The 21,889-nt window shown below is 37.2% G+C and overlaps 1 protein-coding gene across 2 annotated transcripts in view; it reads left to right on the forward strand.

Annotated features, from left to right (window-relative positions):
• Positions 1–1,921: 1,921 nt before the first annotated feature.
• LOC138337684 (uncharacterized) overlaps positions 1,922–21,889 on the forward strand; it is a 32,576-nt gene continuing 12,608 nt past the window's right edge. For both annotated transcript variants that reach the window (XM_069287932.1, XM_069287931.1), the window contains exons 1-3: positions 1,922–2,130; positions 18,794–18,858; positions 19,399–20,866. In XM_069287932.1, coding sequence (XP_069144033.1) covers positions 19,399–20,496 — 1,098 coding nt within the window. In that variant the 5' untranslated portion in view covers positions 1,922–2,130; positions 18,794–18,858 and the 3' untranslated portion in view covers positions 20,497–20,866. The remainder of the gene's footprint in view (positions 2,131–18,793; positions 18,859–19,398; positions 20,867–21,889) is intronic.

The following is a 21,889-nucleotide window of genomic DNA, read 5'->3' on the forward strand; positions in this document are numbered from 1 at the left end:
AATAAACCTTGCACACTCGCAACTCGAATTGAATATGTAATTTATATTCCTACAAATTTTCAATGACAACAAATTCGCACTGCTTCAAGCCTTTTTGGAGTGTAGATTTTATAAAACTCAAAGACGAGACTTGAATTATCCATTCTTCTACCTTTGAAGTTTTGTGACTTCAGATTTACAGATAGTGATCTATAAAAGAAGATATGAAGGGAAAATTTTATCCCACTAGGCGTGTCAATTTTTTTACAATCAATTGTAAAGCAATAGAAAATAAATTACAATTACAACTAGACTATGAAGAAACATATATTTATTGATAAATAATCTGGGGTATAATTGTATTATTCCATAGATTATGATTTGAAGGTTTTTAGTGATATTTTTTTTTGAACATAGATTATCTATATCTATCTCTTTATCAATAATCCTCGAATTTGTGAAATATTTGTGATTAATTTTCAAGGGAATATAACACTTTTTATATACAAATAAACTAGGGTTCAGGGTTAAGTAGCCTCCGACAATCATAATTGGAATTGAACACACCTTGTAGAGTGTCATGACCCAACTCACCAGGTCGTGTGGGAACCTACATACTACAACCAATGTAAGAAATCCCTCATATCCAAACAACTTAAAACATGCAAAAAATTAAATAAGAGGAAATCATATAATAACGAAATTCTTGATCAAAATTCCTTTAAACAATTTAAACTTAGGACTTCAAAAGTAATTAACACACCTAAGGATGTAGTCTAAAGAGGCACACAAGATACTAAGTGTACCAGTAAAGAAGGTTAATAACATACACTACTCCCATAATGCAGAAGGAAGAATGGAAGTTACCAGAGAATTTATTCATCTTCACCCAAGGAAACATCACCAACCTGCATCCAGACTATATCCAAAAGACATAGCAAGAGTACTATCCGCACAAACACAGGTACTACTAGGCATCATTGATCAATTTGACACGCACAACATAACATTGGAAATCAACTAATAGGATCACAAAATAAGCCACCCACTTTTCCACCTTCTCAAAAACTAATGCATCAACTTTTTGATCATAAACTAACCATTCTTACTCATAAAGGACCCCAGTTCCTCCCATGAGCACTCCAACTTACCGTTCCCTATGTACTCTAAACTCATAGTAATATTACTCAATTTTACGTCACATAGTATCCTACAAAAAACTTCCCTACCACTAAACCCAATCTCTTTACCAAAGGTGAAACTCACCTAAGCATATTCAATCACATACACTACCTTTACTTCTCTTTCAGTACTTACAACACACTAACAAAATTCCCTATCCATTAGTTGTTACTCGTACACTTTGTCCTTAAACTATACCCCAAGAGTTTGCTCAATAAAAGGAAAATCAACATAAACCGTCCCAACATATAACTACTAGGTGCAACTTAAATGATTCAACAGAACAATATTATCACCTGTAGATACAAAATATATGTAACACCCGCCTTTTCCTAATGTAAAAAATCACTCGTATCTTCATGGAAATACTAGAAGGGTTGTAATAAATTAAGAATGATATGTTATGTCTTTATTTTAGAGCTCAAGGGTCCTATCACAACTTTTGAAGTCAGTTAACTGAGAAAATTAAATTTGGCAAACGTTTTCATAAGTTCCTTTTTGAACATTTCTCTTAAATTTGGGTAAAATATTTTAAAAAATTTCTGCCAATACATATAGATTTAAGGGCCCCACAACCTATGAAAATGATGTTCTATGAGTCTAGTTTCCAAGGCATTTTTCTATGACTTTAGAATAGAGAATATTAATGCTTTTGGGAGATCGTGCAAGAAGGCACGTGAGGTGGGTCCCCTTGGTTGGTGGAACTTTTTATATATTATCTTCTTTGACTTTTCTTCATTTTTCATAGTGAAGAACAAAAAATAACAAAACCCACTACAAGGATCAGCCAAGTTATATACTTTCTTGACTTACGTTCTTGATGGAAGTTGTAGAAAGTTTTTCTATGCGTTAAGCTCGTCACCATGGGACAATTTTTTTTGATTTCGTAGCATCATACTTTGGCGTTGTGACAGCAAGTGTTTGGGCATATTTTCATGTTTTGAGGCAGATTAAGAAGTTATGCTCAAGGTAAGAATCTTCTTTCGTCGATTATAGCTTTAATAAGCCACAAATAACTATTTGTGATTAAAATACATATCTATTTTTGGATTATCGTGGTATCCTTGATTCTTGTGTGTTGATTATGTTCCATTATTGTTGTATTATCAAGGATGTTGTGGTTAAAAGTATTTAGGCCATGTGATTTCAGTGAAAATGGTATGTTATGTCTATTCCCTACTTACGACATGTTTCCTTGAACCTTCGGAGAAATGTAATTGGGTTGCATCCTTATTACTTGAAGTCCTTATTGTTGATTCTTGGCTACTCGAGTTGATAAAATCCTCCCTTGTCAGGATTCTTATTAAGTTAGAAGTGTCCTTATGTTGGAAACGAGTTAGAAGATATTTGTATAGGTTGCTTATAACTAAATTGTTAGCTTTTAGAGATAGAATTGTTATTTTTGACCTTGGTGCTACTGTGGTTAGCTGCATGAATGTGATCTATTCCTAGATGGGATATGTTCTTCCTATGTGGCTATAAGGATGCCTACAAAATCTATGAGCTACACATATGGCTATATCGATACCTAGAAGTTCTATGAGTTGCCTAAAGGGCTACATTGATACCTAAAACGCCTATGTGCTTCCTACTTTGACATGTTGCTACATAAGAGGGCTATGAGTAGTCATAAGCTACGTTTATGCCTAATAGAGTTATGTACTACCTACGGGGTTGTATTAATGTCTAAGGGCTATGTGACTTCCTGTGGGGTTAGGGGACTACCCATAGGAATATACAGTAATTAGCACCTTTTGCGCTTGTAGGGTCCAGAGTAAGTTCTCTTGTGTACTATTAGTACATGTGAGCTTATAGGGTCTTTGTTATGTTTTTTTATAATTTTTTATTTAAGATCATGTTAGTACTCTTATCCACTCCTTGATTTGTTTCTTGGACTATTCCAGTATATTAGGAAACCCACTGATAATATATTGCCTTTAATCCTCTGTACATTATCCACACTAGCTCCATTGCATTGGAGAACTCCATTAATGCATGTAGATTAAGAAAGATGACCCAATAGACCTCCTAACCAGTAAGATTGACTTCTATCTGGTTGGCTTGCTCCTTTCCTCTGGAGCTGGCAGAGTTTGGAGGTTTGTGAGATTTTGTTGTATATATTATTATTGGGTAGGCCGAGGCTCTTTCCCACCGATATTTACTACACTTACAGGTTCGTAGGCTACTCTATTTGGTGTATAGCTATATCACGTCTATGTTAGCCTAGCTTGTTGGTTTTCTTAAGCATGTAAGTTATTTGATATATTGTCTTGATATATACATGCTTTCAGTTTTGCTATAGAGATCATGGCGGCCAAGATGGCCCAATAAGTACTTCTTTGCTTGTTAGCTATTTGTTTTTATGAACTCTTGCGATTAGATATTTCATCTATAGAGTTGTTGGCAATGTCCTTGCCGGCCGAGGGCTTGGTTTTAAGCATAGATATACTTGATTGTTTTCTTAATTGTGTATATTTTCCATGCGCTAGTTGCAAATGGTTCAGAAGGGTTGGCTTAGGACTGGGTTTTATATTATGAGCTAGTTGAGCCTCTTATTTTTGGGGCGTAAAAACTGAGTATTAGAGCAACGTTGTATCCTGTGAAGTCTACAATCTTTGTCTAGTAGAGTCTTGTTTATAAGTGTGTTGTGCACTACATTTGATAGGCAAGAAGCTACCGGGCATGTTAGATTGACTATCCTTCTTTTGCTCATATCATGATATAAAAAGGTGTCTTAAGGGTTGATGTTTCAGGCGTATAACTTATATTCGTATACATATAGAGATGAATGAAACTGGATCGACTATAGCTAGACAAAAGATTGATACATCTATAGGGGAACCGACAAGTTAACAAAGGTGGAGGTAGCCCATTGTGAGACCCAACAGAAGACATTTTCTCAACCCCCTGTAGATTCTCTATTGCTTTACGAGACCTCGAGGGCTATAATATCCCCTACTCAACCAACAGTACAACCATGAGTCCCTCTTATTTCATCTTATAAGGATTTCGAGATTTCAATATGTATGTTAGCCTAGTTAGTGGTTGCACAACGCCAGCCAGTTGCGCCAAATGTTGTTGGGCATTCTGAGGGGCCCTAAAGTTAGAGAGTCAGTGAATTTCTTTCATTGAATACTCTATAGTTTACAGGGATAGATCGCATAGAGGACCCTTAACACTTTGTTGATCAGTTTCATATGATCATCAATCATACACACCTCAACAACTGAGTCAGATGTGTTAGAAGTATTTCAAAAGTGCCATGTTGAAGTATTGTGGTATGAAAGTTGGGATAAATATAGGGGAAAAGATGCAGTTGTACCCACTTGGGATAGGTTTACATAATATTTAATAGATAATTATTTTCCTCAAGATATTAGGTATTGCATGGTCGACCAGTTTTTAAACCTCTAAAAGGGCGGCCTAAGTGTCTGAGAGTACGGTTTGAGATTTGATTCATTGGCTATATATGCACCAAATTTGTTGATACAATTCATGACAAGGTCTATTGATTTGTGGGAGGGCTTTACTTAGACCATATAAAATCTTGTTCAACTACTACAGAAAATGATAATATAGAAATCTCGTTAACTTATGCCTTTGCACAAGACATAGAAGATCATCGACATCTAAAATATATGATTTAGAGTGTCTCCAGAGAGACCGAAGAGGGATAGGCTCGTTAGTTCACAGGGGGATCTTCAGGGTGGTCTCATACCCTGATATTCTAGTAGGCCCACCTAGAATTCCATCATAGTAGTTCTAGGGTAGATGATTTGATCGTCAGGGAATCTTAGGCCAAGGTGAGGGTTCACGAGCACCAAACTCCCAGTAGCAAAGGGGTTAAGTCCCAGGCTAGGATAACAGCACCGTGTTACACCACTTGGGATAGAATGCATTTTGGGAGGTGCACCTAGGGTTCCACAGGTTGTTATTGTCATGAAAAAAAAGGGTTATGGGTTGTATCTTATGTTTTGAAGGTAGGTAAGTTTCTAAATGAAATTTGGTGAAAGTTACCATAAATTCCTTTATAATGATTTCTCTAAAATTTGGTTCACCTATGTTGGATGTTTTAACCCAATCTATATATATTTATGGGTCCCATAAACTCTAAAATTGAAGGTCTATAAGTCTAATTTCTAAAGCATCAAACCGTTTGATCATACCACTTCAGAACAGAGAGATATTCACGTTTTTGCTAGACTGTCCAATCTAGCATGTGAGGTGGGTCCCCTAGGTTAGTGTAACTTATTATATAGCATCCTCTTCAATTTTCATCATTTTTCTTAGTAAAGAACAAGAAAAATCACAAAACCCACTTCTGGAATCATCAAAGTTATAGATTTTGTTGATTTAAGTTCTTGATGGAAGTTGTTCCATGTGATAAGCTCGTCATCATGGTATGATTTTTTTTATCAATTCTTTACCATATTATACTTTGTTGTTTATATATCAAGGGTTTGGGAATATTTTCAAGCTTTGAGGAATATTATGACCTTAACGTCAAGGTAAGGCCCTAATTTCATCGCTTCTACCTTTAGTAAGCTGCAAATAGTAATTTTTGACGAAAATACATATCTTTTATTAGATTATCGTTGTATCCTCAATTCTTGCGTGTTGATTACGGTCTTTCCTTATAGTAGTATTGAGGGTGTTTGTGATTAAAGTTTGTTGGTCCACGTTAATTCAGTGAAAAAAGGTATGTTAAGGTTATTCCTTACTTAAGACATGTTTCCTTAAAGCTTAGGAGCAATATATTTGGGTTGTTATCAATTTTATAAATGTAGCATTGTTGTTTATTAGTTGTTGATGAAGATCATATAATCCTCCCATGTCGGGATTTGTATTCAAAATGCATTATACCTATGTTATACACAACTTAGAAGCTATTTGTATAGGTTTCTTATGACTAAATTGTTTGGTTTTAGAGATTGTTTTTGTAGTGTTTCCCTTGGAGATATTTTGGTTAGCTACAGGAATTTGTTCTATGCCTAGAAGCGATATGTTCTTGCTATGGGGCTATAAGGATGCCTAATAGTCTATGAGGTTCATACGAGGATATATTGGTGCCTAGAAAGTCTATGTGTTACATACAGGTCTATATTGATGCATAAGAAGGCTATGTGCTTTCTATAGAGCCATGTTACTTTCTAAATGTCTATGAGTTTTCTATAAGTTATTTTGATGCCTAAGAGAGTTATATTCTTCCTACGGGATTGTGTTAATGCTTAAGAGGTCAATGTGACTGCCTACGGTTCTAGCTGACTATCGATAGGGGTATATAGACTGATTGGAACCTTTTGGGTTTATGGAGGCCTAGGTAGGTTGTATTGTGTCTCGTTTGTACCTATCGAGCTTATGATAGCTTGGTTAGGTTGTTATTTTATTATTTTTGATAATATAAGATTTAGTAGCATGTTAGTACACTTATATTGTCCTTGACTTTTTTATCGGATTATTCCAATATATTAAGATACATGCTTGTAGTCTATTTTCTTTCATACTCTGTACATAATTCGTACTAACAACCCATTGTAGGGGGCAATGCATTCATGCATGGTAGTCTCGACAGAAGACCTAAGGACCTTCTCAGCAATAGGATTTACTTCTATTCGTTTAGCTAACTCATTTACTCCAAAGCTGCCACATTTTGGAGGTTTGTTAGAGTTTGTCGTACCTATTTTTATAGGTATCCTGGGGCTTTGTCCCACCAATGTGTGATACTCATAGAGGCTTGCACACTAGCGTGTGGGGCTGTATATCTATGTTGTGGCGATGCCAACCTAGTTTCTTAGTTTTACTTCAACTTGTGAGTTGTTTGATATATTTTATTCATATATACATGCTTTCAGTTTTTTTATAAATATCATGGTTGCTTTGACGACCCAATAAGTACTTCTGTGCTAGTTGTCTATTTCTTTATATGAACTCTTGGGAGTAGCTATTTCACTTATAGATTTGTTGATAGGGGACTTACCGACCGAGGGCTTAGTTTTAAGTTGATATATATACTTGTTTATTTTCATTATAGCATTTGGTTATCAACCATTATTAGTAGCAAACGGTTAAAGAGTGAAACCTCAGGCCTGAGTTTGGAATTAGTAGCTAATTGTGCCCCTTGATTTTAGGGGATCACAAATTGGGTATTCGAGTAGAGTCTTATTTGATGTAGTATGTAAGCCGTATCTAGTTGAGTCATGTTTTTAAATATATTTTTCAGCGCATTCGATAAGCATGAAGCTACTTGAACTGTTAGAATGACTAATTTTTTGCTCACTTCGTGCAATAGAGTTGTATCTTAAAGGTTGAGATTTGAGGTTTATAACTATAATCACTGGAGAGTACCCCCTTGACGTTACCAGCGTACTCAACCTCGAGTAGGTCTTATACAAGCCCTTAGCATAATCATCATTGCATAATTAACTTGAAATAACACAAAATTTAAAAAAATTTACAATAGAAGTTCAAACTTTCACTTCATAAGCAAAATAGTAATAACGTAATACCATTGTCACACAAACACCATCTATTAAAAAGAGTTCAATAAGAAGTCTTCAAATAGGGTCCTTAGTCCTTTGGACACAAGAATCTTTATAACAAATGTACAAAAGGAAAGAATTACTAATTCTATAACATCAATAAAAAGATCGTAAAGTTGCATAAGATGAAATAGTCCTCGCAGCCTTGAGGATCAACCACAAATCTTTGACATAAGAAGTTCAAGCTTTCATCGAAGAGGTAGGAGAAAACTTATTAGGTGGAACCTATACTCATTACAGAAAAAAGAGTGAAGGGATTACAGCAACTAATGCATTAAGTATGGAGAAATGCATGAAAACCATTGAAATATGAGAAAGGGACATTATATGAAAGTATGCAATAATGATGTTTTATAAAGACTTTCACATCCTAAATACAACACATAAGGCAAATACCCAAATCATGTCCTACTACAATGAAGTTGTAGCTTTGGAACATCCTAAGACTCACTTGTGCAATGTAGAGTTAGCATCTCATTATACCAACTCTACTAAGTGATCCATAGAACTCCCCTTAGCCACAACATTACCTTTCCATTCACTATCTTTCATAATGATGATTTAAACACATACATCCTGAACAACATTTGAATATATAAACATACTAACTATAACCATTATCCATTTGATATCTACAAAGAACTACAAACAACAACCTTCTAAACCTACTAGTTCAATGTTCAAGTGAAGTCCCATACCCCCACTTCTACTTAGTAATATCATAGGGATATAATAGACTAGTTCATACTTCTTTCATTACTTTATTAATTAGGGAAGATCAACCATAACCAATATAGACATGGAAAGCTTACATGGAATCAGGTGTTATAGAACCCTACACAAATAAAGAGTGTTCTACTTGCCTAGGTAGAATCTACATACTAGCTTCTATGTGGATCCACTAGTTATGTCCTACGGGGGCACCTAGTTAAAGGATAGGGAGATTGATTCTAGGAACTGTACCTATTTCATTAATGGGGGAGTCCCCGTCTCATGAGTATCACTAAGATGACCCAACCTCTTGCTTTAACGGGAGGGTATTTTCCTCATTGGCCATATCCTTTCGGTGCTCACTATGCATTCATAACAAACTATAATTAGTTCCTTTCATTGTATGTACATGTGTGAAGAGAAATACATTTTCATTTGATACACTTCAACATAAATCTCTTAGATTCTTTAGGTGAGAATACACTTTCATTCCTAAATCAACATACATGTGGGGATAGTACTTTTCACAATATCAATTATGGTGTTTCCATGAGAACAATACTTTCACTCAACGCATGAGATTAGTTTCAACCCACACAATTCATGCAACATAATAGGTAGGGGTAAAGAGAGTATAAACCACTTCACAATACCTTTCTTTCATCTTTTCATAAGCCATGTATCTTGCAAGAAACTTCAAAGTTTATATACTACATTCTCCAACATATATATAGAAACCCTAAGATTTACCCTCTTTTCAAGGTTAAGAATCAAGTATCATAATCACCTCTATATAAATAACAATATACATCAAAACGGATTCTATGGCAAAATAATCATCAATTACAATACATCATATTCATCTCTATCCAATTAATTCGATAACATTCATGAAATTAGGTCATATGGTACACATGGGTTCTTCAAATATTTTCATAATAGAATTCATCAATTAAACCCAAAATACTCATTATATTAGTCACATAACATAAATCAAATGATACAGGAGTGAACCCACGGCTAGATTGAAAACCCTAGTTTTTAGTCACCCTAACAATTTTAAAAATAAAAGTTTTGAAGGACTTCATGGAGAAACTAATCCATGAATAAAAATCCCCATAAATTATTTGATGATATTTTAAGAGTTTGAATTGAAAAGGACGGATCTTGAGTGCCCTAGCTTAAGCTCTTCCTTGTTCTTCAATGGTGGGTTAGAGAGAGAATTTCTGAGAGAGGGAAAATGGGTTTTGATTTTTTATTTGGGAAATATCAAATGTTGGCTGGTTTAGTAAGTTTAAGTCATTTAATATATCTAAATTACAAAATTAGACCAACTCGACAGTTAATTGGTCAATGGTGGAATTTACTAATTCAGCCTTAACCTGGCAGAGACTTTCACCAGCTCGAAGTCACCATCAATGACCTCCAGTCGATGGTCTGTTGTTTTATGAATGAACCATCCCTGAAATGCGTTGTTTGGTTCAGAGAGTATTGGAATGGAGACTTGTCTCAAAAAATCTATGTGTGGACTCAAGACTCCAACGAGGGAGCCTGAGTTAGTCGTCGGGGTGTGATTTTGCCCCTTCATTTGCCTACATTTTTGATAACTTTTTTGGAGAAACATTTGCGTCATCCTCGGGGGACCTTTGGTTGGGCCTCGGAGAGTCGTACATAGATTTTTTAACCCTAAACACAATCTAATGTGTACACTAAGAAGTATCATAAGTTTGTACCTCCATATGATCCTTCAAATCCTGTTTAAAACCTTAAGCCACACTAGTATATTTTCCCTAGTCCTCGGACATAATGGTCATTCCTTGATATTTAGGATTTAATATTTCCTTATCAAGTAAATTTTCCTAGTTAAGGTGTAAAATATTAATTATTAACTATGTGAGGATCTTTTCAACATCAAGTAACTTCCGAAGTGTTTCAATAACTTATGTTTGTAAGCAGATAAAGATGATTGACAGTAGACAGACTACACCTAGAAAAGGGATAGATACATCTGCAGGCGAGGGTCTCAAATATTTACCACAAATGGAGGTATCCCATTGTGAGACCTAGGGGGAGACATTTTTTCATCCCCCTATTTTCTCATTCTTTTTAGGAGCCTTCGAGCTCTACTGGATCCCCTGATACATAAATAGTACCTTCTTTAGTCCCTTTCTTTCCAGCTGATCAGGATTTCATGAGTGCAGTATGTATGTTAGTCCATTTAGTAGATGTACAATGCCAGCCAGTTAGGCTTGATATTGCCGGACCTTCTGAGGGACCTTGATGTTCAAGAGTTTGTTGATCATCTTCATAGGATTTTTAGAGTCATGCACACCTGGACAATGGAGTGAGTTGAGTTAACAATTTTTTTATTGAACGATATTATAGTATTATGGTACGAATGTTTGGAGAGATATAAGGGAAAATGTGCAGCTCTATCCACTTAGGATAGCTTTACAAAAGATTTCATAGGTTATTTTTTTCCTCCTGAGATTAGGGATGGCTGGGTGGACCAGCTTCTGAACCTTTGAAAATGTGGCATGAGTGTTCGAGAGTATGAGCTACGATTTGACTCATTTGCTAGTTGTGCCCCAGCATTTGTTTATACAATGCATGATAAGTTGCATAGAATTGTTGGAGGGCTTGACTCATACTATACAGACACTTGTTCTACCACTTCACTAAATGATAATAATAATATCTTGAGAATTTAAGCTTTTACACATGACATAGAGGATCATCGACATATACATTATATGCGTGAGAGGGTCTCGATATACAAAAAAAGAACTGGCCCGCTGGTTCAAATGGAGATATCCAGGGTTGTCCCAAACCCTTATATTCTAGTAGGCCACCTAGACCTCCACCACAATTTTTATAGAGTTAAAGATTTTATCGTCACATACTATCAGTCCCAGGTGAGGGTTCGTGAGCATTAGACTCTCAGCAGTAGGGGGTTCAAGCATGATCAGGACAACAGCACCGCGTCGCACTACTTGTGATAGGATGGATATCGAGAGGGGTAGGCAGGTTTTCACATGTTCTTATTCTTATGGACTAATGTGGCATGGGTGGAGGAACTATGAAACCATAGGTTAGGGTGGCATAGGGTAGATGACTAGATAAGTTTTAGGTTCTTCTTCATCAGCACTGTCTATAGGGAGTAGACCCTAGACTTTACAAAATAGTGGCAAGGGAGAAGGCATGGAGTGAGAATCTAGTTTTGGTAGTGTATGGAACAGTACATATTCACTAGTTGGCCTGCAAGACTCAAAGACATCACTAGATATCGTGACATGTGCATTAATTGTTTGCTCCAATTCAATTTATTGTTTGATAGATCTTTTACCTATTATGTCTTATGTAACTCTGTTTATTGTGGGAAAGGTATATATAGTAGCAAAGATATTAGATCAATCCTTTATTCTATCCACACAACTTGGTTACTCTATGATTTCTAAGAGAATGTATCGAGGTTGCGCGATAGAAATTATAGACTACCACACCACTGTATACTTGGTAAAGTTAGAGATATTTCATTTTGACATCATTATAGGTATGGACTTGTTAGCTTCTTATCATGCAAATGCTGAGTACCGGACAAATATGATTATTATATTCCACTTTCCTGGAAGGCGGTTTGGTAATTGAAAGGCGATGCAACAACGGCGAAAGGTATATTTATTTCCTATCTTAAGGTGATAGGGGATGATTATTAAGGGTTTTATTTATCGTGTAGTTCGCGTTCATGAGTATAGATTTAGAACCACAGACTCTTTAGTCTAATCTAATAGTTAAAGGGTTTTTAGGCGTATTTCTAGACGAGCTCCCTAGTACCACTCAAGAATGGGAAATTGATTTTGCTATCGATATGCTACCAAGTACACAACCCATATCTATCCCTCATTATAGAATTTCTCCAACCAAGATAATGAAGTTGAAAGCTCAACTAAAAGACTTTCTGGGTAAAAGCTATATCAGCCTTATTGCTTCACCATGGGGTAAGCTACTGTTATTTGTAAGGTAGAAAGATGGATCACTAAGAATGTGTGCTGATTACCAACAGTTGAGTAAGTCAACTATAAAGTATCAGTATCCCCTTCCTAGGCCAGGAGAAAGACGTTACAAAAGTTCTTAGAACTAGATATGGACACTTTGAGTTCTTGATAATGTCTTTTCGATTAACTGATACCCAACAGTTGTTCATGGATATTATAAGTAGTATATTTAGTCTGTATCTAGATTTTTTTTATTTTATTTATCAATGATATTTTGGTCTTTTCACATTCAAAATGTAAGCATGAAAATCAACTACAAGCAGTCCTTCAGGTTCTTTGAGACTGAAAACTTTATGCAAAATTTTCTAAGTGTGAGTTTTTGTTGGAGTATGTAGCTTTCTTAGGACATATAATATCAAATGTAGGCATTGCGGTTGATACAAAAAAGATTGAGCCATAAACACTTGCCACAAAACCATGACTCTTACTGAGATTTATAGTTTCCTAGGGTTAGTTCGATACTACACAAGGTTTGTAGAGGGGTATACCGCAGTTTCAGCACCATTAACGAATTGACTAAAAAAAAACATATTATTTTCAGTTGACTAAGGCTTGTGAGCATAGTTTTGAGTAGTTAAAGGATAAGTTCACACCAACACCAGTTTTAAAATTCCAAAATTGTTCAGAAGGCTATGCGGTGTACTGTGATGCATCTGGTGTGGGGTTAGGATGTGTTCTAATGCAACACGTTAAGTTTATTATATATGCTTGAGGTAACTTAGAAAGCATAACATGAACTATCCAAACAACAATTTAGAGTTGGTTGCAGTATTAAAAGTGTTAAAGATCTGGAGCCACTATTTGTATGGCGTTCATGTTGACATCTTCACAGATCACAGTAGCCTTCAATATATCTTTAGTCAGTTAGAGTTACTTTTTTGACATCATCGATGGCTTGAGTTACTGAAAGACTAAGATGTGGATATTTTATATCATCTAGGAAAGGCGAATGTTGTAGAATACTTCCTTAATCAAAGATCTAAGAGTATCTTTTCCAATATAGGTGTTTAGAAGGGTAAGTGAGCGCAAGAGCTTCATCAATTAGCTAGCTTGGCAGTCAGATTGTTAGAGGCAGATGATAGTGGGTAACAATTCAAGAAACTTCTATATCATCTCACCTTGTAGAAGTAAGATCAAGGAAACAAGAGGATCCTATCCTAGTGAAACTCACAAAAAAGGTTCAAAATCAACATTCTTTAGCATTTTATATAAAAGGATATGTAGTCTTAGATATAGTGGTCGATTGTGTGTTCCGAAAGTAGCAGTGTTTTGACATCTGGTTATGCAAGAGGCACATCATTCCCGTTAATTTATTCATCGGGTTCAAAGAAGGTGTACAATGATATTAAAGAGACGAGATGAACAAGGACATTGCTGAGTTTGTGTCATAGTGTCCTAATCACCAACAGGTGAAGATTGAGAACCAAAAGCCCAATGGGCTAGTTCAAGATATAGCCATTGCTTTGTGGAATTATGAAGCAATTAATATGTATTTTATTAGAGGGTTACCTCGATTCTGTTTCTAGTTTGACTCTGTTTAGGTGATTGTTGATAGGCTAAAAAAAGCAGCCCACTTATTCCCAGTCAATCTTTCTTTTACTGAAGAAGACTATGCATGCTCCATATTAGATAGATTTTTAGCTACTTTGTGTCCCATTATATCTATTACTCTTATAGAGGAGCATTATTAACCGCCAACTTCTGGAAGTCCTTCATAAAGGACTTTAGACATAGTTTAATCTTAGTACAACATTTCATCCTCAGTTTAATGGTTAGGATAACCGTACAATATTGGTACTCGAGGATATGTTACGGGCGTGCGTGCTAGACTTAAAGGGAAGTTAGGAAGACCACCTGACTTTTTTTGAGTTTGCATACAATAATTGTTATCATTCTAGCATCCAGATGGCACCTCATGAGGCTTTGTATGGGCAAAAATGTACATCCCATACAACATCGTTCAAGGTAGGTGAGTCAAGGATGAGCAGGTCAAGATCATTTGAGAGAGGTTCCTAAAATCTCAAACATGATAGAAGTTATACTCGATGTGAGACGAAGAGACTTAGAGTTTTGTGTCTATGACATGGTATTTTTTAAAGTCTTTCCTCTGAAAGGGGTTATGAGATATTGAAAAAAAGGGAAAACTTAATCCAAGATTCATTGGGAAATACTGGATCCTTAGAAGGCTAGGACGAGTGGCTTATGAGTTAGAATTTCCTTCGGTGCTAGAATCTATTCATCTATTTTCTCATGTATCTACGCTACTGAAGTGAGTAGGAGACCTTTCTCGAGTTTTCTGAATTCAGGATGTTTAGATCACTAAGTAATAGTCCTATGTGGTCACATAGTTAATGGTAAAGGAGATTATTGCTAGGAATCCTTTCATACTAACTTGGGGGTTCCCATATCATGAGACAACACATAACTTGGCATTTGGGACATACTAAACTGAGGAAACCCATGTGGGAGGCGGGACTTAATAAACGTAAGACATCCATCTCATTTACATGCTCTTTCAGTGGTAAGCATCTATCCCTTCTTATAACAATCTTTAGTTATTTTGTTAGTTCATAGTAGCCTTTAGTAGGCCCTTATGTAAAAATTTCAACATAATAGCTCATAGGTGATCATCAGTGAGAACGTCCCTTTTACTTTAGAAACCAATACACAAGATTGTAAACCTTCCGCTTAGCACTTTATTATAATCATCAAACAACTATCAATGGTATAATAATCATATCATATCATGCATACATTTTTGATGGATATTCTAGATGTCTAGGGTTAAGGATTAGGAAAACTTATAATCATCGTCCCAACCACACACAATAGACATAGAAGTATTACTATCTAAGCAACATCATCTTTCATAATTGAAAATCAAGAACATTCAAGAAACATACTTCCTCACCCTTTAATGTACTTCATACTTCCAATACAAAGAAACTTAATCAATACATATAACAAGGAAACTTTAAGAAGTAATAAACGATTAACATTTTACATAATCTATACGCATCATCTTCCACAATTAAATAGAACATTCACGATATAATGAGTTTAGGAAATAACAATGGTGCAAAGGGAAATCTCAAGTGATTATCAAAAATTATCCATAATTTCATACTTAATCAAAAATAAAAGATTATATTTCATCACAATTTAATAACAATTTCGTTTTTAAAGTTGACCTATGTATTGACTGAAACCCTAGTCTTGGGAGATTTAGAAATTCATCCTTTGGAGGGACCTCTTGGGGTATGAATCCCAGGAGTGAAAGAAACCATTCCTTAGGGATGATTCACCAAGAATTTGAGTTGGATTCCTTGGTGAATTCATATCCTTCTTGAAGCTCTAGTGTTCCTTTAATGTAGGTTTGAGTTGGGGACAGATAATGTAGATAGAAGTTGGAGCTAAGTGGGTTTCAGGAATTTGGAGGAGTTAGGTTAGTTTTATGAGTTTGAAATTCTAAATAATCCCAAAATAACTTAATTAACAACCCCTTAACCCCTAGCATTCCAACAACAAGAAATATCATAATGACTCACATCTCATAGGAGGAGTTTCAAATACTTTCCACACATAAACATACCATTTACATACAAAAATTTAATCCACATTTCATGACCCATATTAACATGAGCTCAACATGAACCCCTTCAAAGAGTTGACATGAAAATTTCTCATCAAGACACCACTAAACATGTTCCACACAATTTGCATGAAATCAATGTAGCACATTGCATATTTAACTGCATGTAAAACCATGAGAAAGTTATTTCATGAAAACTCTATTTAGGCATGAACATCTACAAGAATATCCACATACTAGATATACATGATAAGTTCAACATAATTCATAATATTCATTTAAGGGAACTAATAACCTTAACCTTGACTAGGAGTAAGAGGAAAAAGATGAGGGTAGCAGGACTTCATGTCTGCCTCAGCCTCCCATGTTTCACCCTCAACTAGGTGGTTCCTCCATACAACTTTTACAGAGGAAACCACTTTATTTCTCAATCTCGTAACTTGATGATATAAGATCTCAATCGAAAAATCTTCAGAAGAAATCTTCTCATTTAACCCTAAACCTTTCACAGGGAAAATCGACACTGGATCACTATAGACTTTTTGAGAATATACACATGGAACACAGGATGAATCGAGGCCAATTCAATTGACAAATTTAAATCATATGCCACTTGCCCTACTCTCTTCAAAATTTCATAAGGGCCCACATAACGCGGACTAATTTTCCTTTTCTTTCCAAACCTTATGACCCCTTTCATGGGTGAAATATTCTTATAGACCTAATATCCTACATCAAATTCAAGATCTCTCTTTCTATTGTCGGCATAATATTTTTGCCGATTGAAAGTCGTTTTCAACCTCTCTAGATGAGTCGAACTATCGCCTCATATCACGAATCCTTCAACGATCAAAATCTAAAATGTTTGGGAAAAGGGAGAAATAGTAGTTAGCACATCATGTTTACTATGGAAACAGATGGACACACCACATACAAATCATGCTAAATAGGGACATATGATAAAACCATGCAAAGTTACTTTGAAAAGTCTTATGCATAACCGAGGAACACATATAAGAAAATAATCATATATTCCTTATAATACAAGCATATTAACCACAAGACTAACACACTCAAGTTAATCCAAGTAAACATGTGTATGGCATAATAGAATTCATAGCCAATGCAACTCTACCATCATATTATAACCACAAAGCATGTTTGTAACGACCTGTTTAGTCGTTTTGAGCAGCAGATTTTATTCTGGAAAAACAGGCTGAGGTGACGGACCCCACGACGGACCGTCATGGGCATGATGGACCGTCGCAGGGTCTCGTTTCAAAACACTTAGAAAATCTGAAATTGGGTACTGAAAATCGATTCTCTGAACTTCGTAACGGAGTGGCAGGACGGACCGTCACAGGCCATTCACCCAAAATCAAGTTTCTGAACTATGCGACGGACAGCAGGATGGACCGTCGCAGGCGCGACGGACAGCAGGACGGACCGTTGCAGGCATGACGGCCCGTCACAGGTTGCACAAATCCCAGGAAGAATCGGATTTCCTTACACGTTTTAAGGGACGTTTTTGACTATTCTTGCCTTAATTATAAAGTTCGTGAGTTTATATTAATAAGTCAATTTCTTGGGGGTTAAAAGAGGTAACCCTAAGTTAATTAGTAGGGTATTATTGCCATCTTTTATTCTTAATTATATGTTAATTAGGGTAAAAGAAAGAGGGTTTGAATAAAGAAAATAGAGAGAACAAGGAGAGAGAGAAATTGATCGATCAACAGGCAGAGGGAATATCAAAGCTTGGGAAATTGCTTGTTGATTCCAATTCTTCGGTGGAGGTAGGTTATGGTTTTCATGCTATTCGTAGTAAACTCTTAATAGCGAATGATATGTGTTAGTAGTATTGTAAACCTTCTATATGTTTAATTGTATGCTTGCATGAATGATGTGATTATGTAATTGTGAATAAATAAGCATGATGAAGCTATTGAATCCCAAATCTTGAAAAGAAACCCTAATCTACTTTGTTAATGATGATGCCTTGGTATAAAAGAAGGCTTGATGAACGAAAGTGGTGAGATTAGGGGATCGGGTGCCACGTTCCGGTACCAGGATAGAATATGGATCGGGTGTCACGTTCCGACACCAGGATAGAATATGGATCGGGTGCCACGTTCCGGTACAAGGATAGAATATGGATCGGGTGTCACGTTCCGACACAAGGATAGAATATGGATCGGGTGCCACGTTCCGGTACCAGGATAGAATATGGATCGGGTGTCACGTTCTGACACCAGGATAGAATATGGATCGGGTGCCACGTTCCGTTACCAGGATAGTATATGAGGATCGGAGTGTCACGTTCCGACACCAGGACAGAATATGGATCGGGTGCCACGTTCCGGTACCAGGATAGAATGAGGATCGGAGTGTCACGTTCCGACACCAGGATAGTATATTGAGGAGCGGAGTGTCACGTACCGACACGAGGGAAATAAAGATAATGAATCTTGAAATATGTTAATATATCCAATCTAATGAACTAAATTCCCAAATGAGTATGATGAGGAGGTGTGAGTCCTCATTGATGTGCTTGGTGTTGTAACCAAGGGTTATGGTAACTTTAAATGCTGCATGCTAAGGATATTATTTGATTTTATGATATTGCTTAATACATACGGTTTTCTATTTTGAGTTGGCCGATGATATCTACTAAGTACCCGTGTTTTGTACTGACCCCTACTTTTATTGTTTTCTTCTTGTTTATTTGTGGAGTGCAGCAAACGTGCCGTCATCTTCGACTCAACAGTAACTCAAGCCAGTCTTACTACATCAGAAATTCAGGGTGAGCTAATGCTTCTAGCTTGGACTGGATCTTCTTCTCCAAGTCTTGATGCCTTGAACTTCCGGCATGGACTAGCTTCTTATGTATTTTTAGCTTCTTAGAATACTCTTAGTTTAGTAATTTGATTATAGATGTTCTTGTGATGATGACTTCCAGATTTTTGGAATAATAATAGTTATTGATTTTATTAATGAGTTTAAGTCTTCCGCATTTCTTTATGTTGATATTACCTTGAAATGTTAAGATTTAGATTGGTTGGTTCACTCACATAGGAGGGTAAGTGTAAGTGCCAGTCGCGGCTCCGATTTGGGTCGTGACAAACTTGGTATCAGAGCATTAGGTTCGTTGGTCTCATCACACAAGAACAGGTCTAGTAGAGTCTTAAGGAACGGTAGGGGGACGCCTTTACTTTTCCTTGAGAGGCTATAAGACTTTAGGAAAATTTCACTCTTTCATTCTTTCTTTCGTGCTACTACTTGAGTCCAATTGGTATCTAGGCGATACGAATTGGTATCTGACCATCCTCACTCTCTTTCGCAGATGGTTAGAACTAGAGCAACGACTACGTCAACACCAACACCGGCCAGACAAGAAACAACTGAGCCAGCCACTGGGGCTGTGGCTCGAGGAAGAACAGCGGCGAGGGGCCTTGGAAGAGGTCGTGGGAGGACGTCCTCTAGGGGAAGAGGACGAACACCTAGCTCATCTGATACTAGGGCAGTGACTCCTCCACCGACTGAGGAAGTAATAAGAGAAGGGGAGGATAGGGAAACTGAACAAGTGCAAAATGAGGAAATGCCACCCCAACCTACCGCAGAGATGATCAATCAGGTTCTGGCTTATCTTAGCGGGTTATCTGATCAAGGTCAGGCACCTCCAGTGTTTTCTGCGCCAACACCTCCGGTTTCAGAAGTACAACATGCGGCTACTATGGCTCCCCGCATGGATGTTCCATTGGACATAGGCATATTTCCACGTCTGACTACTGGGCCTATAATGACAAATGATCAGCATGAACTTTTCAGTAAGTTCTTGAAATTGAAATCTCCGGTCTTCAAGGGTGCTGAATCGGAGGATGCTTATGATTTTCTGGTTGACTGTCATGAGCTACTACACAAGATGGGTATAGTAGAACGGTTTGGTGTGGAGTTTGTGACTTATCAGTTTCAAGGGAACGCCAAAATGTGGTGGCGGTCACATATCGAGTGTCAACCAATAGAGGCACCACCTATGACTTGGGCCTCATTCTCTAGTTTCTTTATGGAGAAGTATATCCCCCGGACTTTGAGGGATAGGAAAAGGGATGAGTTCATGAGCCTAGAGCAAGGTAGGATGTCGGTTAATGCTTATGAGGCTAAGTTTCGTGCACTATTCACATATGCCACTCAACTCTGTTTCAGTCCTCAAGAGCGGATTCGCCGGTTTGTGAAGGGGTTGAGGTCAGAATTGCGGATTTCGGCCTTACAGATAGCGGCAACGGCAAAATCCTTCCAAGAAGTGGTAGACTTTGTGATAGAAGTGGAAGGAGTGAAGCCAGACGACTTCACCACAACATCGACATCAAAAAGGTTTCGAAAGGGAGGTGAGTTTAATGGTTCTTACACTAAAGGACAGGGTTCGGGAAGTTACGCAGTTTGACCCATTCAGTCTTCACTACAGACTGTAGTTGGGGGTCCACCTCCGACCGGTCAACACTTCTCTGAGAGACCTATGCATGAACCCAGAGTGTGCTATGGATGTGGGGAGATTGGACATATTAAGAGATATTGTCCAAAACAGAGTTACAGACCTCCAAATGTTAGAGGTAGAGGTGGTCATGGCAGAGGCCGTTATTCTGGAGGACGTGGTGGTCGAGGAAATGGTGGTCACCAAAACGGCCGAGGTGATGGGCAAACTGGAGCCACTACATCACAACAAGGTAGGGGCAACGGACAGATAAACGATAGGGCCTATTGTTACGCTTTCCCTAGGCGGTCTGAAGCGGAGGCATCTCATGCTGTCATCACAGGTAATCTTTTGGTTTGTGATTGCATGGCTTCTGTTTTGTTTGATCCTGGATCCAAATTTTCTTATGTATCTTCCTCATTTGCTAATGGTCTAAATTTACATTGTGAATTACTTGATATGCCTATTCGTGTCTCTACTCCGGTAGGTGAGTCTGTGGTAGTTGAAAAGGTATATAGGTCTTGTTTGGTAAACTTTGTGGGGAGCAACACTTATGTAGATTTGGTTATCTTATAAATGGATGATTTTGATGTGATTCTGGGTATGACTTGGCTTTCTCCGCAATTTGCAATCTTGGATTGTAATGCTAAAACGGTGACGTTAGCCAAGCCTGGGACAGATACGTTAGTTTGGGAAGGTGACTACACTTCAAATCCGGTGCGTATTATCTCCTTTCTTCGTGCTAAGAAAATGGTTAGTAAAGGGTGTTTAGCTTTCTTGGCACATCTCAAGGATGGCACTACCCAAGTGCCTTCGATTGAGTCGGTTTCAGTAGTCCGTGAGTTTCTGAATGTGTTCCCTGCAGATCTTCCTGGTATGCCACCAAATAGGGATATTGACTTCTGTATCGATCTCGAACCAGGCACACACCCCATTTCTATACCCCCTTATAGAATGGCTCCCGCAGAGTTAAGAGAGTTAAAGGCGCAACTTCAAGAGTTACTGAACAAAGGCTTTATTAGACCAAGTGCATCTCCTTGGGGTGCTCCGGTTTTGTTTGTAAAGAAGAAGGATGGGAGCTTTCGAATGTGTATAGACTACAGACAACTAAACAAGGTCACCATAAAGAACAAGTATCCTCTTCCCCGCATTGATGACTTGTTCGATCAGTTACAAGGTGCTTGTGTCTTTTCTAAGATTGACTTGAGATCCGGTTATCATCAATTGAAAATACGGGCAACGGATGTGCCAAAGACTACTTTTCGAACGAGGTATGGGCATTACGAATTTGTAGTGATGTCTTTTGGTCTTACGAATGCCCCTGCTGCGTTTATGAGCTTGATGAATGGGATTTTTAAGCCATATT

This window comes from Solanum lycopersicum, chromosome 8, assembly GCF_036512215.1.
Source record: "Solanum lycopersicum chromosome 8, SLM_r2.1".
Classification (NCBI taxonomy): Eukaryota; Viridiplantae; Streptophyta; class Magnoliopsida; order Solanales; family Solanaceae; genus Solanum; species Solanum lycopersicum.